General features: G+C 27.8%; 1 protein-coding gene across 2 annotated transcripts; it reads left to right on the top strand.

Moving 5' to 3' along the window:
• The first annotated feature begins 11,041 nt into the window (after positions 1-11,041).
• On the top strand, positions 11,042-23,569 carry LOC105837054 (organic solute transporter alpha-like protein 3). Of its 2 annotated transcripts, none has more exons than XM_036285888.1 (6): positions 11,042-11,399; positions 14,610-14,805; positions 16,552-16,783; positions 20,666-20,822; positions 21,258-21,398; positions 22,572-23,569. In XM_036285888.1, exons 1-6 carry the CDS (start codon positions 11,393-11,395, stop codon positions 22,763-22,765), a joined length of 927 nt encoding a protein of 308 aa, XP_036141781.1. In that variant the 5' UTR covers positions 11,042-11,392; the 3' UTR covers positions 22,766-23,569. The 2 variants fall into 2 exon arrangements, with proteins under 2 accessions (XP_036141781.1, XP_036141780.1); XM_036285887.1 differs by having other exon boundaries at positions 11,208-11,295.
• The last annotated feature ends 925 nt before the right edge of the window (positions 23,570-24,494 follow it).

Here is a 24,494-nt window from a genome sequence, read left to right as displayed (position 1 = left end):
CAAGTCTTACTAAGGCAACGAACAATAAAGTAGGATAATTCCCGTGCAAAAGAGAAAGAGGGAAGAAGCGAGAGCAGCATTTATCACGCGCTTTGGATGCTGCGACGTGTATTCTACTTAAAAGAAATCCTATGTTCTCTCTTTTCTATGGAATTTTATTTTTTCTTTATTTAATGCAACGTAAATGCATGCGATGCAGCGCTCGAGACTGAACATTTGAGAAATGACAGTTTCCGCGTGATAGATACTTGGTAAGAAAAAATATTGTTCTCGGTTTTAAAATGGCTGCGCGCACGTCAGTGCGCGAGTGCAATAAATAAAAGAAAATTAATAGCATAACATGTATTCTAAGCAAAACACTAATTCAGAATACTATTCAAGTTTTCTTTTTTTTTCGAATTTTTAATAATTCCTAACAAAATAATATCTCATAGTCAGTGTTGTAAACGATCTAGATCATTAATCTAGATCAACTTCTATGATCTATTGATCTGGTAAAGATCTTTTTTTTTACGGTAATCTTTGATCTGATCTAGATTTTTTAAATTATATGATCTTGATCTATAAAAAATTAGATCTTTTTATTACTTGACTCGACTTTAGAGGGTCTCTATTTATACTGTAACCTCTACTCTAGGTCAATAGTTTCTGAGATTAAAGTCCGCGATGCTAGAACTTGGTCCTTGTGTCCAACTTTTTCCGAGTTGAATTTTTGTTTAATATGTTTGTATGATTTTTCCGAATAAGAATCTGCAATAAAAGTGCCTCTTACAATTTTTTCTCGAAAAAGTCTAATTTTCCTGTACTATTGGTCCAAGTTCGCAATCCGGGAAATGTGTAGCCAATCAACTTGCAAATTTTAATTTACTTATGTATAATTATATATGTATACTTATAAATAATTATATTATTAAAGTTAATGTCACAAATAGTTGTTTAATTAATTCAAATTTTTTTTGAAAGTTCCGCGTGAATTGTGCGATTTTCTACTGCGCATGCGTATCACTAAATCTTCGAAAAAAATCTTTGACGGCAAGAACTTCCTTTTAGGCCAGTATTCATAGTTGAATCTTATATTTAAGATCATCTTAAGTACTGTCTTAAGATGTCATCAACCAATCACAGAGCCGTATTAGCATCTTAAGACATTACTTGAGACGATCTTAAAATAAGATTCGACTATGAATACCGGCCACAGAGGCGTAGAGTGGGGGTGATAAGATGAAACTATCGAAGATTTTCTCCTTTGAAGATTTCTGGGACATTCCTAAAAGCCCATTAAAGAAGCTTAAGAAACTTTGATTGCTACTCCTACCAAATTGTCAAGTAAAAAAAAAGAAACGATCTTCGATCTAGATCAAAATTAATGTAATCTATGATCTAGATCAAATGTATAAAAAATGATCTGTGATCTGATCTAGATTCAATATTTTGATAAAGATCTTAATCTGATCTAGATTATTTATTTATTGATCTATTACAACACTGCTCATAGTTATGTAATATAGTTAGTCAAGTATATGTGATAATCTTATATAACTTTTTATTCTTTTCTTTTTTAATTTTTAGTGTTCTCTTGATTTTTTTAAAATATGTTACATATATTAATTTTCAACTGTTATTTTTAAAAATATTAGCAGAATATATAAAGCAGAATTCTTAAATTTACATCGGCAGATTTAGGACCGGTCTATTTCTTGCGCACTAGCCAGTATTTTGTAGCAACCGTAAATACACCGTAAAGACAATAGTAAAATGTGCAGTGTATTTTACAACGTTGTTAAACATCCTCCGCTTTTATCCCCCGTCCCATAAAAACATTTCTACAAACCACGGTGTTTTCCTTTTCCATTTGTAAATGCCTAAGGCGTGACGCGAGAGTGTAATCATGCTTATGGCGGAAGATGATGCATCGCAAACGATATGACGTTGCTATTCACCGCGACATGGAGCTCCCTTAATTAAATGTACTTCGATACGATGCAGATAATAATTCACTGAAGTAAGTAACTGAAAGCCTTGAGGCAAAGAGAAAAATAAACCTTTAATATTGAACTAATTTTATTTTATATTATATTGTATGCTGTTATTTTTGTTTCTTAATCAATGCTAAAAATACTCAGATATTTTATAATTGCGATACTTGGAGAACAGATAAAAAAATATGTTTCCAATGATAAGATTGTACATGATAAAAATACACATAAAACATTAGTTTTAATAATTTTATTAATAATCCCGCATTAAGTCTTTTTATTGTTGATTATATCAATTATTAAATATACAATTATTAAGTATATTTCCGATATTTTGAAATGAACAGTAATGACGGTGACAGATCCTCATTTGAATATATATAACAAATAATACAGCTCGTCCTCCTTTCTGATTTTCTTTTCGAGAATCCGTACTTGTCATCCTATAGATAATTAATCGCGAACATTTATTGCTTTTCCAAGAGATTCTTATTGAGGAATAATCGTTTGTTAAATTCACAGAATTGCGATAAAGGCTTTTAAGCACTCGTCGTGTCAACAAATGGTCGATTTAACAGATTTAACGATATTTCATATATCAACAAGCACCATATTCTTTAAACTAGGTGAGAAGTCCCATCATTTTTGTGCTTATAAACTAACGAGGACAATTTATCGAAAAAATAATTGCCTTAGATTGTCACTTATATTAGAATCTATTATAAGATACATAACTTTTTAACCACATATTTCTTAAAGGTTATATGTATAAAAAAGTATAAGATATGTATAAGATTAATACAAAATAATTAATATAAATAAGTAATAGTATAATAATTAAAAAAAGATTTATTAAATTAATTAAAATAATTAAAATTGATACTAAAACATGATTACGAGAGAAAATTTCAAAAAAAAAAACTTAATTACAAATCAATTACAAACTTTTTATATAAATCTAAAAATGAAAATCTTTTTACAAACAAAAACAAAAAATAATAAAAGGTCCATAATTTAGTAATCTTGGAATTTGATTGCCATAAATCGATATATCGCAAATAGTACAGAAAAAAATATTTGCTCGCGTGAGGGGAAAATATTGCGAGAACTTACAGCCAAATATTAACGTTTAGTAATGGTCACTAAAATTGCTTTTTACCATATCAAAATTCTTTATTATTCTATGATTGTTATCGATATTGACGACATTAATGCTTTTATTCTGATAGAAATATCGAAGCTTTGAAGGGAACAAATGGTGTTGCGCTACAATGACGAAAAAGCAAGCATATTGAGAGATACCTTTTAAAATGTTATTGCTCTATTTCTACATAAAAAGATTCTCAAAATACGAGATCTGTATATGGAATAATACCGTCTTTCGTAGGAAGGGTAAAAAGGTTGCGGGCTTCTAAATTGGGAAAATTTAGTAGTCACTATAATTCTTACTAAAGTCCCGTTTTATGGTAAACAAGAGATCTAAGCAAATTATGATGTTCCATAATTTTTCACGCTCTCCCTCAAGGTAGAACGGTAAGTATGAATAAGTGTGAGAAAGAATAAATACCAAGTGGATTAGTTCAAATAGGTAGAAAGAAGAAAAGAAAACAATTAACGAAATGTTAAGGAAAGATAAATTGCAAATTTTAACAGGTTCGCGTTTTTTAAGCGTTTCTCAAGACTGAAAAGGGACCGCGTTGCATTTTCACCTACAAGATTCGTTCACTACTCTGGGAAATAACGAAGTTATTAACGGAGTTAAACTTAGCAGCTTTCGATGGGTACACTTAAGTAGCTCGCAGAAGTAATTAGTGTTATATTACAGAAAGGATGAATATCGGCCGCCTCTTTGTAAGCTTATCAGCGCGACGAGGTCTGATACGTCAGTCATTAATAGGGATGCGCTAGATATTCCTGATCCCTGATAACTTACCGCTTTACGCCGACGGATTGCATTAAGTTACATTCGCCAAATTTAAGACTTTACACAAGAAAGGAAACCTTTAGACATTTTTTAACAGAAATTTAATCAACGTTTTTAATATAAATTTAACAGAAATAGAGATCCTTTTAGATCAAAATATAATTTACAGCTTAGCAGAGAGCTCTTTGTTGGAGCTTGAAGAGTAAATTTATTATATTATAAAAGCCGTGACATGATGTATATATAGTTTATCGCTTTTGTAAGACACTATACTAATAAAATTATAGATAACATATAAGTATTTCACAAAAATACAAATGCTGAATAAAAAAAAAAATGTATTGAAGAAGTGCGGAAAGTTATTTCTTCAGCATCTTCGTTAAATGATTTTAAAGACGTGGAAAACTTACATCGAAGATCAAAGTTACAGAGAAGTGATTATAGATCCGCTCGTTAGATTGACGACGGGTTGCTTTCGCGACACCCCGCATATATACCAGAGCTTTATAACTGTAATGTTCGCGGCTACGCTGCGGCAGATGGGGCCATCCGCGCTATGTAAGCTCGCTCTATCCAGTCAATTGTCCCAATTCCCGGGCGGAAATCAATAGCGAAATGCCTACAAAATTTATTTGCAAATTCGCACGCTACCGACACAGCCGCGAAAGTGAGCCATTGTCTCGCGCTCCGACGAAATTCCGAGGCTGTTGGACTCGGAACGACCGTGGCGTCTGCCATTAACGAGCGGAATTTGTTGGATATGCCGATGATTCGGTTCCTCCTAGTTCCTCAGAGCTTATGACGGAAATCGGCTTTGTAATTTATTAGAAGGTGGCGATCGATCTTTCGTTAAAATCACAGCGATTAATGAATAAAAATTATTACGAAAGAAAAACTTCATTAATTCGTTGATGAGTGGTATTATCGTCTTCTCCTGTCATTAAGAATATAATTACTTTTAATTAGGTTTTACTAATACCGTTTACGAAATGAGAATATAATTTAATAATAATGAGTACATTGACATCAGTTACAGTTAGTAAGTTACAAAGAATTCGAATTTTCACCTTTCTGCCAGTCTTCATCAGCAGAAATAAAGATAAATCGAGCTCATAAAATCATAATATAATTTATATTACATAATGCAAGAAATAAAATTATTGATAATCATGTTGACATCGCATCGCGCTTGTCAATAACGGTAGAAAGAGAGAGAGAGAGAGAGAGTAGTTAATTCGCAAGTAAGATCGATATGATTTCAATATTTATCACCGGTGTAAAGGCCACTTTTATCTACGTCAAGGCTGGTCGTGTATCTATGACCGACTTAATATAATATCTCACTAGATCTCCGCAACAAAATGTCCGCGGTCCAAATTAATTATAACAATAAAGCCAGTATTAAATCTCGTATATTTTAATAATAACATAAACAAAAGTTTTCGAGTATGCAAAGAATTATGTACAATAATGTAATTATATAGAACTGTCAGAAAATCGCTATAATGAAATTTCACTGAATGTAAAAGTAGAAAAGGTCAAATGACAATTTAATAATGACAACGCGAAAATTTCACCCGCGCAAAAGGTTGAATTATTAGCTTACTATATTCAATGTAAACTTATTATCCATGAAATTCCAGTATTAAATAGTTAAACTTCTTACGAAGCAGTAACAAATATATATTTTCCATGAGATATTTATAGTAAAATCAAATTAATGTAAAAACTTTAAAAATTTTTTATGTTATAAATATTATCCAAGTCGCAAAAATTAAAAAAAACATTTAAACAAAAAGAATAATATGTATTATATAAAGAAAGAGACAAGCATCAGTACACTTCAATACATATTAAACTCTATTAACTTCTTTTAAGAAAAAAAAGAAGTAAAAATTAGTATTATAAATATTTTTATATAAAATAAATTATTTTTTAATACAACAATAGAGTTAAATGTTACTTATTATATAAAATAGTAATTAAAATTTGTACATTTTATTATATTATTTATATATTTAATTTTAAATACACATAAATTAAAATTAGGAATATACAATTTCTATATGGTAACATGAAAAAAATGATATTGATAATACCATCGTAATTCTATAACAATTGATCAGAGAATAAAAAAAAAGTTTAATAAGATGTGATTAAAAATGTGAAGAATAAGTAATAATAGGAGTAATAATAAAATAAAAAGGAAAAAAAATCCAGAAAACGTATATAAATATAAAAAAAATGTGAATAAAAAAAACGCACTATTAGTATTCAGGAACTTTTTAAACAATCAATTGGAATAAACGATTTCGTAGACGTATTCTTACTCCACAAACAGTGTGACAGAATGCATAATTCCCAAAAGATTAAACGTGACTGGGATTCAGTAGGATTTCTCCTTGCATCTATTTTCATTCTCGCTGTTATAACTCACATCTTTTTGCTTTAACGTGACTGTTCTGGCAGTGAGGATAAGGTAAATTCCTCGTAAAATTTCTTCCTTTTCACATACGCAAGAGTTCTTGTCTGTTTGTTGCATAAAATTCAATAATTCTAAAAACCTGCTATTTTTGTTTTTTTTTCTTTATCAGAGATTTTATTTAGAACATTAAAATCAATAATTATGACGCATATCTTATAATCAAAAGATATTAATCTTATAATATTAGTCTTATTTATCTTACATATGATTCCGAGTATTAATTATTAGATATTTGAAAAAGTAATAATAAATAAACTTTGTGCCTTTGCAATATTTGCAAAATTTTAATTTTTAAATGTCAATATATAATAAAATATAAATATGAAATTGTACACTGTAATTTTTATCATGCACAAGATACATGTATACTTTTTTTTCTATAATGCTGTGGTAAATAAGTCATATCACTGTATGTCTTTATCGTATCGGAATAAAGTTTGCCTTGTCAATATCAATATGCATTAACGAAGGCAATTTCGTGGACTCTTCAACCTTTAAAAAGCTCGAGAACAGCACTGCCAGCAGAGAAAGCAGTTTCGCATGCACGCGCTTAATCTGTATAAGAAATCGACCCCTTCCGTCCTACCTACTCCACCAACCCCAAGGTCACACATACGAGCCCCGAAAGGTTCTCCGTCTTAGGAGGAGCTTCTTCGAGCTCGGGTTTTCGAGATTCGTCTATCCGATATTTCAAGTCCTTCAATCGATCGCTATCGCTCTTTCACCCTCCTTCGTTCTTACCCTTCCGCTAATATCATACTCCGTTAATATTGTTCATGTTTATTTAGTCAAAACGCAATGGTTAAACCGACAGAAAGTCGCGTCATGAAAATCCGTTAAAACCTTTTTTTACGTTTACCTCTTTCCCTTGTTATAGGAAGACATATCAAGTTTCTTCTCCAGCGAGATGAGATTTTGCCGATATTGGTCTTTAAAGAGAATATTCCATCTCGTCATTGCCAAACGGCAATCAGAAAATCAAAAGAGAAACGATATGTGCCTGGCAAATCAATTAAATTCGGAGAAATTGCTGTTTGGATTTGTAAAATAATTCATTTTAGTTACATTAACAAATTGTTTTATTAATAAAATAATAAGAAGTTATTCTTATAATTATTATATAAAAAGAAGCAATTTTAATCTATTTTTTTAATTAAATTATTTGTCCTTAAATTAAATAAAAATTTGATAATTTAAGAATATTTTACATGTATTTATGATTAAAAAATTTAACGAGAAAAAAAAAATCTATTTTAATCTGCATCTTGTAATTTAGATATAGTTATATTATAAAAATATTTTTTAGTTAATTTAGTTTCTATTTTTTTTATTTAAATTAAAAAATACTTATTTTTTACTGACGTGATTATTAAATATTAAATAATTTTTAAAATTTAATTAATTATAAATGTATAACGTCGTAGACTGGTTTCAGCCCGAGTATTTCGCATATTGTATAAAAGAGAGAAGAAAAAAGGTACTATAACGGACCGGATATGAAACGAAATGCAGCATCGAACAGGCCATCAATCATATCTCTGGTTTCCAATTTTTCTTCCAATCGCACTGCAGCGACCTGCCGAAATTTTTCATGCTATCCGCGTGTTGTGATAACGTATTGCAAATATATAATGTAAATTCTTCAAATTGGACGTGTCGAAAGTTTTCCGTTTAGTATTCCAATACGACTTTAAATAATGTTCAATTGAATGGAAAAAAAGGTATAACTATTAATTCGGAAATTGGAAATATAATAAATATATTTGTGTAAAATTTGATATCCAAAAATGTAAAGCTAAAAAATCATATTTAACTAACACATATAATTATACTTTATATATAAAAAAACATGAAAGCTTTTATAAAAGTATCTGCAAATATATTTTTTATCAAGGTAAATTTACTTTTATTTTTTTAATAAAACTGCTTTAAATCTTTGCAAAACTTATAAAATTCAATTTTTTTATTCACTAAGAATTGATTGATTTAAATTTAAAAAAGGGAGAAATTTTAATCCTTTCTACTTTATTTAAGTTTAATATATTAATAGATTTTTTACACACAAATCATCTATTTTTCGATTTGGGAAACTATAAAATTCAAATGTATATTCCGTTAAAAGTTATTCATGAACAAATATAAATCTGTACATTTTACTAAAGAGATAGAAAAATTTTGAATGTTATATTTTGAAAGTATATAAATATGTTTAAAAAAATTTTTTTATGAAAATAATTTTCAAATATAATATGATCATAGAATTGCGATTTTTCCAATATATTTAAAAGTTATGTTCTTTATGAATGAAAAATGAGTTCAGCGACAGTCGGTAAAGAGTATCGTTCGAAGATACGTAGCGATCAACTTTCTTTCAGACTGCAGTCCCGTAAATACCGCTAACCAGTAAGATTTGCTAACGGTAAGTTAGAAAATATTACGTCGTCATAAATTTTCAATTGATAACATAAATAAGAAGTGAAAAATTTCGGCAGTTTATAGCTGGTCTTATAAAACGTAATAATTACAATAACTTAACATAAGTTTTGTGTATAATATAATCATATATAATAATTAAAATAGAATTATTAAAGAAGAATTGTAAAATAACTAATGTTAATATGTTGATTAAGATGATCAGCAATTTTCTAGGCAACGATGATTCATACGTTACACAAGTAAATTATTCCACTTTCTTGCGCAAAAGTCAAGTCATTTAACGGTACAGTCATCATTCCTTATTATGTATATCATTCTCTAATAAGTATTCTAACTTTAACCGAGATATTTTCTTAGTGTGTCAACCAGTATGTGACATATTAAAATATGTGTTACGTACTGGTTTAACATGTTGAACAAGTTATATATACATATACATATATATATATATATATATATATATATATATATATATATATATATTAAAATATGTGTTACGTACTGGTTTAACATGTCGAACAAGTTTTATATATATATGTATATATAAATATATTTAAGGAATTCTAATTTTTGCCATAAAATGTTGAAACTTCGTAAATTTAAAGAAATGCTGGAGATTGGTCTGTCTTACCGATTAAACGCGATTATTGTTTTAGTAAAAAATCTGTTGATTACACAGAATTAAAAATTCTTCTCTAGAATTAAAATATAGACACTAACGGAGTGAGCAGTACACAAATTTATATGAAAAACGAACAAAAATTAAAAAATTACAGTTTTGTGATCGACTCCTGCGGTCGACTCGTGAAAACATTTGCTGTGTATAAAAGTTTTAGACTTTATACATACAAAACAAGCATGCTCCGCACATTGCATTATAAGAAAGAACAATTCTATGCTTTTGGAAATAAGCCTAGACGCTTCAGTATAATAGATTTCTTTTTATGAAAATCTCGTATATATGTGTGAGTGCGGATTCGGAAGAAGTCGATAAGTAGAGTAATATGAAAAAAATTTTTTTCGTTCTCGATATAAAATCGAATTCACAGATTAATATTAATAAGTGTACTTTAATTCTGAAAAAGAATTTCCAAATCTATAAAAAAAATATATACAAAATCTCATTAATGATGTACATGAATAACTCTACATTATTGACACCGATCAAGTTTAAAGGAGCAGTACAACATCCCCTTAATATGTGATATATATTTTGTTCGTTAAAAAAGACCAACAGGGGATTTTATAAATATAGTTATATACACTTATGATTAACGAATTATAAATTTTCTGTTACACAATTCAAAAATTACTCATAAAAGTTACCATCCTATTTAGATGTAAATTTATAAATAATTTATAAAAAATTACATTTTATAACAAGTCAAACATATATGTACGTTGTATAAAATTATTTAAATGAACAAAAATCAATCGAATTATATAAAATGTGTGTCCTATTTACATTTTAATCAATATATGCTTTACATTACGATCATTACTATTCAGGGTCATAATATACAGATATACAATTTGAAAATTTATAAGTTCTATACAGATAAAATAAAATAAATGTTACTTTATTAATTATAAAATGCTTTAATTTTAAAATAAAATTTTTATTTTTTCATGGAATTTTTTTCTTTCTTCGCTAGTAAATCTTTCTTTTTTACAAATATTTAAATTTAAAAACTACACAATTTGAAAAAATAATATTTTTAATAATTTTCTAATAAATCTAATAGTCTTAATAATTTAATTACTTTGAAAATATTAGACTGCTAACCCAACTCCTGTTTACCTTACCAATTCTAATTTTCTTTTACTTTAACAATAATTTTTTTTCTGATAAGTTGTAATAATATTAATAATTAATTTTACATTATTTTAATAATAAAACATTTATTTATAATTACATGTTCTTTTCCTTCTTCTCTCTGTACATCACTATCATATTTATTTTTATTTACACATATGTTAGTAATCAATAAATTATTTGATTAGTATTCTGTTCACATTTTGCAAAAATATGTGAAAAATTACTGAGAGGGAGAAAGTTGACAGATAGGAAAATTTTCTTACATTTATTATCTCTCATGCTCTCCATCTAGCTCTATCCGTATCTCTATCTTTGCTTCTTGCGCGCACGCGTTTTTGCAAGTGATAATTTATTACAACATCGCAATCCAGTGGCGACACAGGTAAAAGTGGGGACTTACTCTCACTGCTCGCAGCCGCGGCCGTCTCTCTCCCTCGCGAATGCACTCGTGAGACTGCTACGCGAGCGCGCAAGTTTAGAGTTTGTCAAACCCGCAAGTGACAGACGGCGGAGTGCTGTGAGGCAACGAGATTCTCTTTCGTCGAGTTCAGTGGAGCATCTGCAATCATGGACAATACAATAGAAAACTTCGCTGTTCACTCGGATGCTGGCTGCAACCCGAATTACGTGCCCTCCGCTATCGAACTCGTAGAAAGTGAGTTTCGACATCCGGTTAACGGTGCGATAATTTCGCCGGTAAAGCCTGGTGTTAACAGCATTGGGATTTTCACTTTTGAAAGAAAAAATGGAAGATGCAAGGTCAGGTGGCACAATTAATATCCTCAGAATAAACGGGAGAATTCTTTTTAATTATAAAATTTGTAATTTTCATGTGATATTAATATTTCCCACTAATAGTGTCTAGAAGATTTATTTAATAATTATAACGTTATTCGTTTATATATGTACATTAGTAATTGTTGAATAAAACGACTAATAAGTTGTTAAATAAAAAATAATTATTTTAAAGGTAAAAAAATAATTAAGTATAAATTAATTGTAAACAATTCAGGTTATTATTAGATTATTAAATTGAAACATTTCTTTTACCTTTACTTTTGTGATGACTTATTTATTCGATGACCTTAATCCACTTTCTGTCAAACGTTTTACTTTAAAAATTTGTAACTTTGCAGTAAAGATAGAGTTGCAGGTCCAAACTTTCTCAAAATACTGTTATAATGATAGAAAGTGAGTTACGTATCTGAAGCAAGTATTCCGAGTTTGGTGCAACAGAAATCGCGTAATAGAAATACCAGTGTGCTAAGTTGATATTAAGTGCTCGAGTAATTGAGCCTGTTTTGAAATTTTAAGTAAAAATAACTCTATTAGTACATTATTTCGACCGTAATATATTAAACATATCAATGAGTTTTAAATCTCTTAGCGGTCTACATCGGATCTTAGTGATGGATATAATTCTTTTTTATTAAATTTAAAGCTAAAAAAATTAAATTTAATAAAAAAGAATTATATCCACTAAGATCCGATGTAGACCGCTAAGCGATTTAAAACTCATTGATATGTAAAATAACTCTGTTTAATAAGAATACGACATTTTTGCGTAATTTACGTTTATAGAAGTATACTGTATTAGGGCACAGTCGTTCCTCTTTTTTTTTTTCTACAAATTCGAATGTATCGCAGTGTACACAATGTGGATACGCTTGCATTGAGCAACGTTGCAGCGCATCGGTGAAAGTTGTACGCTCAAGTTCGTCTGGTACACGAGACCTTATTCGCGCGAGTTGAATATCCTCGAACGAAAATTCTCGGATGTAATTTGAAGAGTATTCATTACACTTGCGCTCGTGCACGCACGGGTACACAAACCGAAAATATTTCTATGTAGATTCAAATATCGGATTAGCTAAATCTAAGAAGAGCACATATTTGGTCAACTGAACGCGGCAAATTTCTTTAAAAGAAAGGCGACGAATTTGATACAAAAATCTGATACTTAATTAACTTTAAAAGATTGCCTATCTGAGCTAACGCTGTTGTTTCCGCGTTAATCATTTAGTGTTTATTAGACTAAACGGAATAAACATTACATGTAGATTTATTGAATGATGATTAAAGCAATGTTCGCAAAATCAACAGCAATCAAACAGAATTTACCGCTCATAAAACGAGAGCACATGGATGCCAAAACTCGAAATTTGTTGGCATGATCTAATAGCAAACGGACGACAAAAATACGCCGGACAAGAATACGCACGGCGAATTGGCAGCAAACAGAGCAAGACTTTACTGCCAATTTGGAAGCATGTTGCTACCATTTTGTTTAAAGAATAAATTGGAAGTGTTTTTACTTCCTATTTATCAAACCCTTTTTATGCTCCTTTCGATTAGAAAAATATTGCACAAAAATAACCGTAATAAACATACAAAAAATGGAAATATTTTACAAATATAATGTATAAAATACAGACTGCCCTAAAAGTCGCGAATTAATATATTACAGCAAGAAAGTTCTCAAAAAATTTAAATAATCATTTATAAATGTTTATTTTAAATAATAGTTTTTGAGATATAAGGCAATTGTCGTCAATCATAAATCATATTTGGACAGCCATATCCGTGAATAGCGTGTACGATAGTATTATCGCGTATCAAGTGACCGTATAAACGTAAATAATCCTTATCTCAGTTAAAAATATTTAAAATAAAAATTTACACACAATTATTTTATTTAACTTTTTGAAAACTTTTTTTTGTTATATTACAAATCATGAATTATAGGAAACCTTTTATGAATAATGAATTTAAATACCATCGATGCATTTCTCGAGGCTCACGATTTGGATAATTACTTTTATATGAACTACGCGAATGTTTAGTACGCAATTGTATAATTCGCAAACAATTGTATAATTCGCGCCACTCATTGTAAAGCTTTTATTGAATGTACAAATTAAACAGCTCAACGGCAAACTTTTGATAAGCATCGCGCATTATATTTCCATATCATGCTGACTGTATAATTCTCTTTACACATATGTATACATTTGTATATACTTTTTTATTTATATAATCAACTAGGTAATTATTTATTTAGTATTAGTTGTATTAAATGTAGATAAACTTTTAATTAAATATATCTGTAATTTTTATAAAAAATATTATGTATATAATAATAATGTCAAATTACTTTTAGACATTTTCAATACGCTTTAATCAATTTTTTTCATTGTCTTGATCAGATAATAATGAAGACGCTTCTAGGTATAAAACTTACAAGAATTTTTTCCAATCAGATGCGATAACATTGAAAGGATTAATGTGATAACAATGATATGAATTAAAATTAGAAGAAATATGTTTCCTTTAAGATGCTACATGATAAATGAATTTTCGATTTATAGTAAATTATTGTGTAATGTTTTGACTCGCATTAGCTTTCTAATAATGTTGATAAACTGTGATTGATTAATTGTTAGAAATATACTAGAAAATTAATTGTAAGAAGTTTAAACGTTTTTTATCATCTTTGTTACCAGTATTTATCGATAAGATAAGTTAGAAAATAAAAATAATGATAATGGCATTTAATATGCTGAAGGCCGTGTATTATCACATATAACTATATGTAATATAAATATTGTGTATATAAATACACAAATAGGTTATTTAAAAGATCAGTATATTTATAATACATATTTTATAATTAGATCTTGATCTTTTTTAACTAGTCAGTTTATTATCAGCAATTTATTCCCATTACAATAAATATAATAATTTAGTATGCAAAAAGATAATAAATATATATATTAATTTTTTATAAATTATATTATCTGCATAAATAATTTTATTTATTAATTTATAAATAAAAAATGGATTAGGAATAGTGATTAATAAACTATTGTTTATTTTAAAAATAAAAATATAAAAAAAATAAATAGTTAATCATTTTTATAAAATTGTATTAAAAACGATCTTTATTTATATTTTAAATCTCTTTTGCAGATTTGGATGCATTGGGTACTGCATTACTAAGTGTTGGTTCGATAATTTTAGTCCTCACAATATATTTCTCTGCCAATACTTGTCGCAATATTCTTTTACAAAAAGAGTCGGAATTTTATAAAACGAATGCCATAATAATCCTATCGGTATATCCTGTTGCAAGCGTTTGCAGTCTCATGGCGATTGCGATACCAAGGTAAAAAATAAAGGCCTATTGGAATTATTTAACAATATCGTAATAATGAAATCGAGAGAAACTTGCTACCAGCGAAGTGTAAAATAAAAACAGAAGCATTGTATTATTTCTGTTTTCACTTCATTCTTTTACATTCACTTTACTAATAATTAGAAATAGAATTCCATTAATAATTTTACGTATATGAAATGTTTTATAACGTGTAACCATAACTTTAGAAATAAATTTACGACACAAAAGTAAAAGAAAGTTTATATGCATTATAGATCAATTCGGCTCAGTTATTATTACAGATAATTTTATTAATATTGTTACAAGTGAAAAATACCAAACAGTTGTTATTTAACTTTTATTAATAAATTTTGTTATTTTACAATTGTATTAAATATTGTTAAATATTATAGTAAATATAATTGCGTTTTAGTTCGACAATCCGTATCAACACTTACATAAAGCTGAAAAAATAATACATTTAATGGATATACTAAAATTTTAAGCATCCTTTGATTAAAAAATCAGCTTTGACCAAGAAATGAAATTTTCTTTTTATGATTAATTACATTGATTCTAATTATATTTGAAACTTTATTAAACTTAGTTAAACTAATTAACAGCGTTTTATGGTATAAAGATCAACAGTATGTTTATAAGTAGAAGATTGACATTTTGAACAAATAATATAATTAAAAAATTTTTTATTTATATATATAGTTAAAGGATATATTTTATATTTTTTCTCTGTATCACAATATTAATGAAATTATCTAATTTTTATAACTGAGCCAAAAGTGACTTATAGTGTACATAAACTGTTTATTTTTATTTTTGAAGTTATGCTCACATGTTGTGAAACACATTGTATATTAATATTATAAAGTATTTTATCTTTCATTGTTTTAATACATTATCTTATTATTTTTTACAGTAAAACTAGAATTCTTAAAAACAAATTTTTTAAACACGTGTTTAAAAATAAACAAGAATTTAATAAGTATCTATAAATTTTAGTACTTTAGTAAAAATCTAAGTAAATAACTTTAAATTTCTCTCTCTTTCTCTTTCTAAACAATAAACATTTTACAGTTTACATGAAAAATATTTAAAAAATAAAGAAATAGAAAGACTGTAGGAAGAGAAGCTAAAGAAAACAAGGATCGACATGCAGAACATACATAAGAATATATGAATATATAAAATTATAAATAACATTCTGTGTTACAAGTTATCGATCATAAAGCGAAGTATGTTCAAGCAGTTATAGTAATATTTTTTTACACATACTTTGCATTATTCATTTATTTGACAACTCGCATAATCAACTGTCACTTTAATTTTTATCAGACAGTTTTATGTGAATAATGTTTGCATTTGTTAGCGAGTTAAGCGCCTTCCAAAATAAAACTTTAATAATTCCTATGATTCACACTTTAAATATTAACTTTGTGACTTGCTTAAAGAAATTATCACTTGTAAAAAGACTCATATTCAAATCTTCTATCTTCTACGTTACTATTAATTTATGTTACAATTAAATAAACAGTATGTTCTATATTTAAAATTAATAAAGTTGAAAAAAACAATAAAAATACATTTTGTTAATTGTCGTATTACTGTTGTATTTCGTTAATTTGTTATATGTTTTAATTTTTATATAACAAATAAGTTATGTCAATCAATAATGATAAATGTATTCCAAAATAAATTCTTCAGCAAAACTTGCGAAAATAATGATTTGACTTTTGACAGAGGTCAGTTACTATCAGAGGCGGTAATTCAGATTTTCTTAACGATTTCGCTGTACCGGCTTTATCTCCTTTTGGTGGATTTCGGTCGCCGAAAAATCAGCGAAACGCCAACATTGATGCTACGAGTTGGGCCCTGTTGCTGCTGGCCCTGTCTGCCCTTTCCAAACCTTCAAATGACCGACGCCAATTTGTCTTGGATAGGAATTTTGGCCCTACAGCTTCCTATAGTTCAGGTAAAAAAGGATTTGTTTTCCCCCCTCTCCCTTCTCTTCACGCTTCAATTATCACTCCACTCACGCTAAATAACTGTTATAATTATCACCACAGAGGCTAATTAAAATTTATAATTGAAATTTTTTAAAATCAATTGTTACTCACCATATAGTATTAATTCTCTCGACACAGTACACCAAACACAGATAACAATTGAAATACAGCTGTACTTATTGTATTTATTATTGTTTATCAAATTAAATACCAAAGAAAAGATTAAATTAACCTTAATCAACTTTAATTGATTTAAGTATTATTAAACCTTATACGTTTATATTGGATATTAGGTTATCCATTTGAACACTTTTCGTGAAAAATTTGTCATAGCCGCTCAAATCGCCATAAACTTTTTGAAAGCAAAATATCTTTTTATACTTGTTTTTTGTTCGAGAACTGAAAAAATTCTCGTGTTAAATCTCACATAGTCATTTTCAATAACCAGGGTACATATTCATCTAGTATTCATCTACAAAGAAAAAGATTTATGAATAAATTATACTAATAAATAATATAACAAAACAAATATAATTGTATATTTTTACAGAGATAATAAATTAAATAAAAACAAATTTTAAATAAATTAAATAATTTTGAATTGAAATAATTTTTTAATAAAATTAATATTTATATTAAAAAGAAACTAACAATATTTATACAGAATCTTTGCACTTTGTTGCTGTTATTGCATGTTTATCGCATGTTTTTAGCATTCAATACAAAATTTTATTGTCTTTCTGCGTTTTTTTATTATTGCTCTATAACATAAATACCATGAGCCTATAAACATTTTTCTTCCGGTGTTGTCCGCTGCTTGCGAAGTGACACGTGAAATTCCAGACTCACTGTTCGCAGGATTCATTTGCATGCTAGGAATTTGCATACTTTGAACAGCAAATTTTGTTGCAAAATATCTCATCACTTGTATATTTTGCAATCAAGCTTCAACAATAGAAGTAGCGAGTTGTTTATTAAGCTCAAAAATAACCTTCGTTGATTCGTTTGTTTTTTGACAGTATGCATTATTTTCATAATAAATAATGCAGCAAAGCTGACGATACGTACAACGTTATAGAAAAGAGTGAGCGGCCACCTGTTTGTACGCCGAATATTTATCCAACAGCTGGTCCATTGTATCTACTCTAGCCTTGTACTTGTAAATAAAAAGTTATTTCTAGTTTTTTCTTCACAAAATTTGTCACTGCCTTACACGAAAAGAATTTTCTCTTAAAAATTACCCTAAAAATCGCAGTAATTGTAGGACGTCGTAAACCTTGAAGAATTTTACTATACTTTTGACAAAATTTACCAAAATTTTAATAAAATTTGACAAAATTTTGTAAATTTTACTATACTTTTAATAAAATTTACTAAAACTTTGCCAAATTTTATTAAAATTTTATCAAATTTTAGTAAATTTTAGTAAATTTTATTAAAAATAAAATTCTTTAAGGTTTTACGTTGTCTCACAATTATTACGATTTTCAGGGTAATTTTTAAGAGAAAATTCTCTCCATGTATCTAAATGCATTGTGAAGAGTTAAGATAACTGTTTTTATTTTCGGTACGTAAGATCAAGAGTTACTTTCTCGTGGCATCTAAAGAACGTCGAAAATTCTTCTTCCGTTTTTAAAGGAAGCCATTGCTTTAGCGAATGTACGCTCTATTTTTTTCAATGGACCGACAATTGTTAGATTCCAAAATAGTAGATGCTCAACTGGCAAAAATTTAGGTGAAAAAATTATTTATAGAAATAAATACCAGATGTTTTGTTGAAATGAAAACTTAAGACTTCATAAATGATAGGTGACTGTATCAAAAACCAACGCAGTTTGCGAGCAGGCTTCTTTGATGAAAAACGTGTTTGTCTTTGTGTACAAATCGATAAATACTGCAAGTCTATTTTGTAACTCTTAATGACAGTTTGGTATTATTATAGTGTTATTGTACGTGTTATACATCTCAAAAAAGCTGCGCATGTAACGATACTAAACTGTCGTCAAGAATTACAAAATACCCGGGAAAAAATAAGCATAAGATGATCATATATAAATATATATAACTAGATATAAACAGATCTGATAACATATATAATTATATATGATTATATATAATAATAATATCAAAATTTTGGCTCAATATGATCTTATTTATTTGTAATCATATTTGTTAAAATGTTTCCATATATAATCACATGTAATTGAATATGATTACATATAGATAAAATCATATCTTTTTTTATTCAAATATTATTATATATGATCGTATAACATAACATATGATCATATTACATTTACTCATATATAATTATATATAATCATGTTACGTATAATCATATTATATTTGAATATATGTAATTGTATATGGTTGTATGTAAGATCATATCGCGCTATTTTTTGGATCCAATTATATTATAATATATATGGCCAATTATATGATCATATATAATTGCATAAGTCCATTTTTTCTCGGGTAGACTTAGGCCGAAAGCAGAGAACGAGATGTAGGTGTCGTAGTCGTAAGGTAAGGCAGAGAAAAACGTAAGTTGTACATGTCGTAGTATACTATTCTAGACTCTAGAATAGTAGTATATTACGACTTACGTTTTTCTCTGCCTTACACTATGACTACGACTACGACACCTACGTCTCGTTCTCTGCCTTCGGCCTTACTGGGATTCCTGTAAGTCCTGTTTTACCGATTATTATGATTATTTTTAATTAACTAATTTTTTAATTGTATTTACAGAATTAAAAATCTTTTTTTACAATTAAAGTACAGACGGTAACATAATACGCAGGTAAGAATTTTTTTACAAATTAAAATTTTTTTTGTTTTTTATATAAATTCTTGCGTGCGCATTACCGTCTGTACTTTAATTGTGAGAAAGAATTTTTAATTCTATAAATACAATTAAAAAATTAGCGAATTGAAAATAATCCAAATTATCGGTAAAAACAGAACAGCTTTAGCATTTCCTTCAACCTTTATTTTATGAACTTTTTTTTTACAAACTTACGAAAATAAAATCGACGCGATACAAAGCATTTCTTTAAAAAATTCTAGCTATGAGTACTCGAGCTATTGAACAACATTGTAAGTTTAGTTATTGACATAAAGTTTAAAATTGCTCTCGCTATTGAAGCAAATACAAATTTCGAAATGCAGTAAATTAATTTTCTTAATTTAATCTAAATATCTCTTTAATCTCTTTCTAAAATATTTATAATTTTTAACAATTTGATGTATAAAATTGTAACTTTTCCTGTATGTGGCAAAACTTTATCTCATGTTTATAAAACTGAGCAAAATAAATATTTCCCTATATTAATTCAATTTAATTAATTTTTTAAGTAAATATATATTTTTTCAGAAAAACAATTTAAAGTACTAATATTAAATTAATCGTTTTATATAATTTTGGAAATTTTGTTAAAATATTAAAATACAAGGTAGCGCAGAAAATGTCACACTATTTAATATTCTCATTAAAACTGTACTTGTGGAATATTGGTGTTGCAGCCGTGTATGTTATATTTATTTCGTGGAAATTTCGCCTATAAGCGGAATTTAGCAGCTCACAGAGCTGCAACACTGATATTCCACAAAATAGTTTTAATGAGATAATTAAATGGTATAACATTTCGTATAACAAGTGTAATCTTGTTCTTTAGAATTATTTAATTAATTTTATTAAAAACAATGTGTAATATATATACATATATATAATTTATTTAAATGTTTGTAACAATATATAATAATTTATACTGCATTTATGAGATATTTAAAAGTTAAAGGGGTCTTAAAATAATTGAAAATTTAATATAAGATATTTATATTTCTAGAGTGCTCTCTATTTCATATTGCTCTATATGGGAGCTGAGAATCCAATGCTTGCCATACAGTACGGCATATTCCTTCAGCCAGTCATGGTAATCAGCATACTTCTAGGGATATATAGTTTAACTATCACTACAAGGACTTTACATACAGCAATTCCAGGTAATGACTATGCATATTTATTCAAGATTTCTTTCGCCACACATTATACGAAATTTTATTTATATATATATTTATATATATAGTATATTAATGTATTTTTTAATATCTATATGAATTTTGGTGTATGTACAAACGATTAATATTATATTTTATTTCGTAAAAATTTTTTAAATGTTATATTATAGATCTAACAATACTTGCATGCTAATAAACCAATTAGTTTTAATGAGATAATTAATTATACATTTCGTGTATATTTTACGTGTATTATTTATTTATTATTATTGAACGTAACACACATTCGTTGAACAGTAATAATCAAATTGGGATATTTGTTTGAGTGCCGCAGGAAGTAATTTTCGAGAAATTCGCGTTATTACCATGACATTAATAGGAATGAAAGTTTCTGATTGATATCATCCGTTTCCGTTTCAGAGGCCAAGTTACATTTTAAGACACTTGTGTTACAATTGGTACTGTTGTTCTCGAAGCTGCAGACAGGTATTATCAAAGCGTTGCCTTCCGCGGGCGTATTTCCGTGCAATCCTCCTCTCACCCCGGCAGTTTACGCCAACGGTAATATACGTGCAATTTGCTACATACATTTGTTGCTATAGTTACTTATATTTATTCACGTATTTCTATCTCACTCAAAGTTAACGATTAAGAATAATTAAAGAAGAATTAGAGAAAAATAATTAATGATTAAAAACAAATCGCTAATTGTGAGAGATTTTATTATTATTAAAGATATTTATGAATAAAACAGATAAAGATATTACAAACGCTATTCTATTTATGTCTTCATATACAGTTCACTTATTTATTCGGCTAACTTATACGTTTCTGTAATAAATCTGAATTGTTTTAGATTATTCATAAAAACTACAAGGCAAATTAAACATATCAACAAGTTATTTAACAAATTTATTACAATCAATATTTTATTAAAATGACAAATATAGCATATACATTTTGTATTAACTATAACGAAACAGGTATTTGATAAATTATGTAACATCTGTATTCAAGATAAATAAGCTGCTGGTCGTATATCCCGTCATAATCGTTTGGCTTATGCTAGTTGTTTACCATCAACCGTTTATCATTTAATTTACTATTATACGACGTTCTGGATAGGGACTGATAAAAGAACGATGATTTCACGGTACGGTAGTTTCTTCAAGCAACATGATAAGATCGTTTAACTCTGAATTTAGAATACGTCTCTACTTTTCCATGCTCCACGGACCTATGACTGACTGTAACAAAGAAACTCGTTTCATTGAAAAAAGAGACGTCACGCAGCATCCGCGAGCGCCATCAAAATTCATCCGTTACATAAACGTGCTATGAATAAATTTCTCAAACCAAGATGAGGCAGCATGTCGCTGTCAAAAAAGATTCTCTTTCAGATATTAAATCTTTCATATATTATCGCACATGATATTTTTTATGTTATTGCATACTGATATTAATATTTTAATCTTAATTAATATTAATAAAACTACTATTTTTCTTAATTCTAATAAAATTATTTTACTGCAAATCTGAGAATATATTTTTAAATCATCTTACACAAATATATATTTTTGAACATTATTTAAAAGTAATATATATAAATTGTTACAAAAGTAATATAAATTCTTTAACGTTATACGATATTAGAATAAATTCTTTCAGTGATAATAGATTAAGTTAAATATAATTGATAATATCGCTTCATAATTTTTCTATTCTCGATTTCAGTGACGTACAACGCGCTGATGCTAATCGAGATGATGATACTCTGCTACGTCGCGCGGCACATATATTACGTCGATCTGGAGAAGAATCAAGAAACAGACGTAGTAGACCGGGCGCCGAAGACACCGGGTCAGGTAGACGCGACGAATGGCAATGACGGCAACAAACAGCTTCCAGCGGCAGTGGTGACCGCGTAAGATCTGACGAGTCATCGAAGATGTTGCTCATTTGAAAAGACTTTCATCGAGAAATTCGTGTTTCCCGAAGGCACGCCTGACACATAAAACGAACAAAAAAGTAGATAATATAACTCGCCAAGTAAAAATAACTCAAAGTTCCAAGCTTTTACTACAGATAGCTCGCTAAAATCGGCACTACAGAGACAGAACTGATCTGCACATTTAGCAATTCGAGACTGACTTTCTCTGATCAATTAGAAAATGTATCGTGCACTTTCCATTTTAACATTTATATCTTTTTTTCAATCCTTCTCGTTCGCTGATAATAATACTTTATGATTTATCTTACGGTATAGTGTAGTCTTAGAAACAAGCAGGGAGTACATAAGGGAGGAATACAGATCTTGCTTTAAATATAGTTCTTTGTAAATAGTAATTTGTGTAAGATTATATAACATTAAATATATGTGAACGGATGTACATATTTGTATGTTTCATACATAATTTAAGAGTTAATTAGAGGAAAATTAATTGTAAAAAATGAATTTTTTATTTCTAAATGATTTATAAACATAAAAAGAAATATAAATATTGATTTAATATAAAAATAAAATTACAAAAATTATTTTATATTATTATTATGTGTGAATTCTCTCTCTATATAAATTCGGTACCTAATTGCGCATGAAAAAAAAAAAAAACTGATTAAAAAAACGAAAAAAATTATGTATGTTCTCTATTCCTATTTATACTTATCTAAAGTTTTTATGTATTTTTAAAGAGAAACGATAATATTCCGATAAAGTATTTTCATGAAATATATATCAAAGTATCTTTATTCCAACAATCTTTCTTTTCCATAGAGATGAATGTTCTGCAGATAAGGGCTGACACAAAGTCCTCTCGTCTAGCTTGTTACTCTGTCTTAAATCCTTTGCTTTATTTATGTTATCCTTCGCTTATTCTCCGTAAAATGTTATTAAACGTTTACAATAAAAACTGATCTTTTTGACGTTTTCTAAAGCTTAAATTGGATTCTCTCGAATCTTATTTTAAATTTAATATTATCTAACGTAAGCGGTCAGTTGCAATGTTGTTTAAAAAATTTCAAAATAATTCAATTCCGCAGAACAAAACATTAAACATATTAGTATCAAATCGAATTAGTACAAAAAAATTAAAACTTATATATTCTGTTTAATAATCATTGTTTCATATACATATAAGCAAGACATTATATTAGCAATGATAATCTTGCTTATATAACTTAATCTTTTTTATAAAATTTAATAATTTAAATTTTAGCAAAATATACTATTGTTATTTTATATTATAATAATTATCTAAAGAGCACAATATAATTTTCTTTATAATACTACAACATAACATTACGAGCGCCATTTAGAATAAAAGTCATTAAATATAAATATAATTTAACACAAACTTTGTAATTTTTATCTTCTTTAATTTCTTTTAACTTTTTTTACAATCTATCACGCGGACAAAAGAAAAAAGGAAAAAAATAATAGAGAAGCAATCAATACAATCTTTATATTAATACAGAAATTATTTATACACTTTTATTTAAAAAGTAAATAATTTATTAATTAATAATAACTAATTATAAGTAAATATTTTTATATCGTTAAAATACATACATATAAACATTAGTTTTAAAAAAGGATTAACGCGCGCACGTCCATATCAGCGGCGGCCATATACATCAAAATGAAATTATCAAACTGAA

This window comes from Monomorium pharaonis, chromosome 4 (genome assembly GCF_013373865.1).
Source record: "Monomorium pharaonis isolate MP-MQ-018 chromosome 4, ASM1337386v2, whole genome shotgun sequence".
Lineage (NCBI taxonomy): Eukaryota > Metazoa > Arthropoda > Insecta > Hymenoptera > Formicidae > Monomorium > Monomorium pharaonis.
Note: the sequence above shows the minus strand (reverse complement) of the source record. Positions and strands in the feature narration are given on the sequence as shown.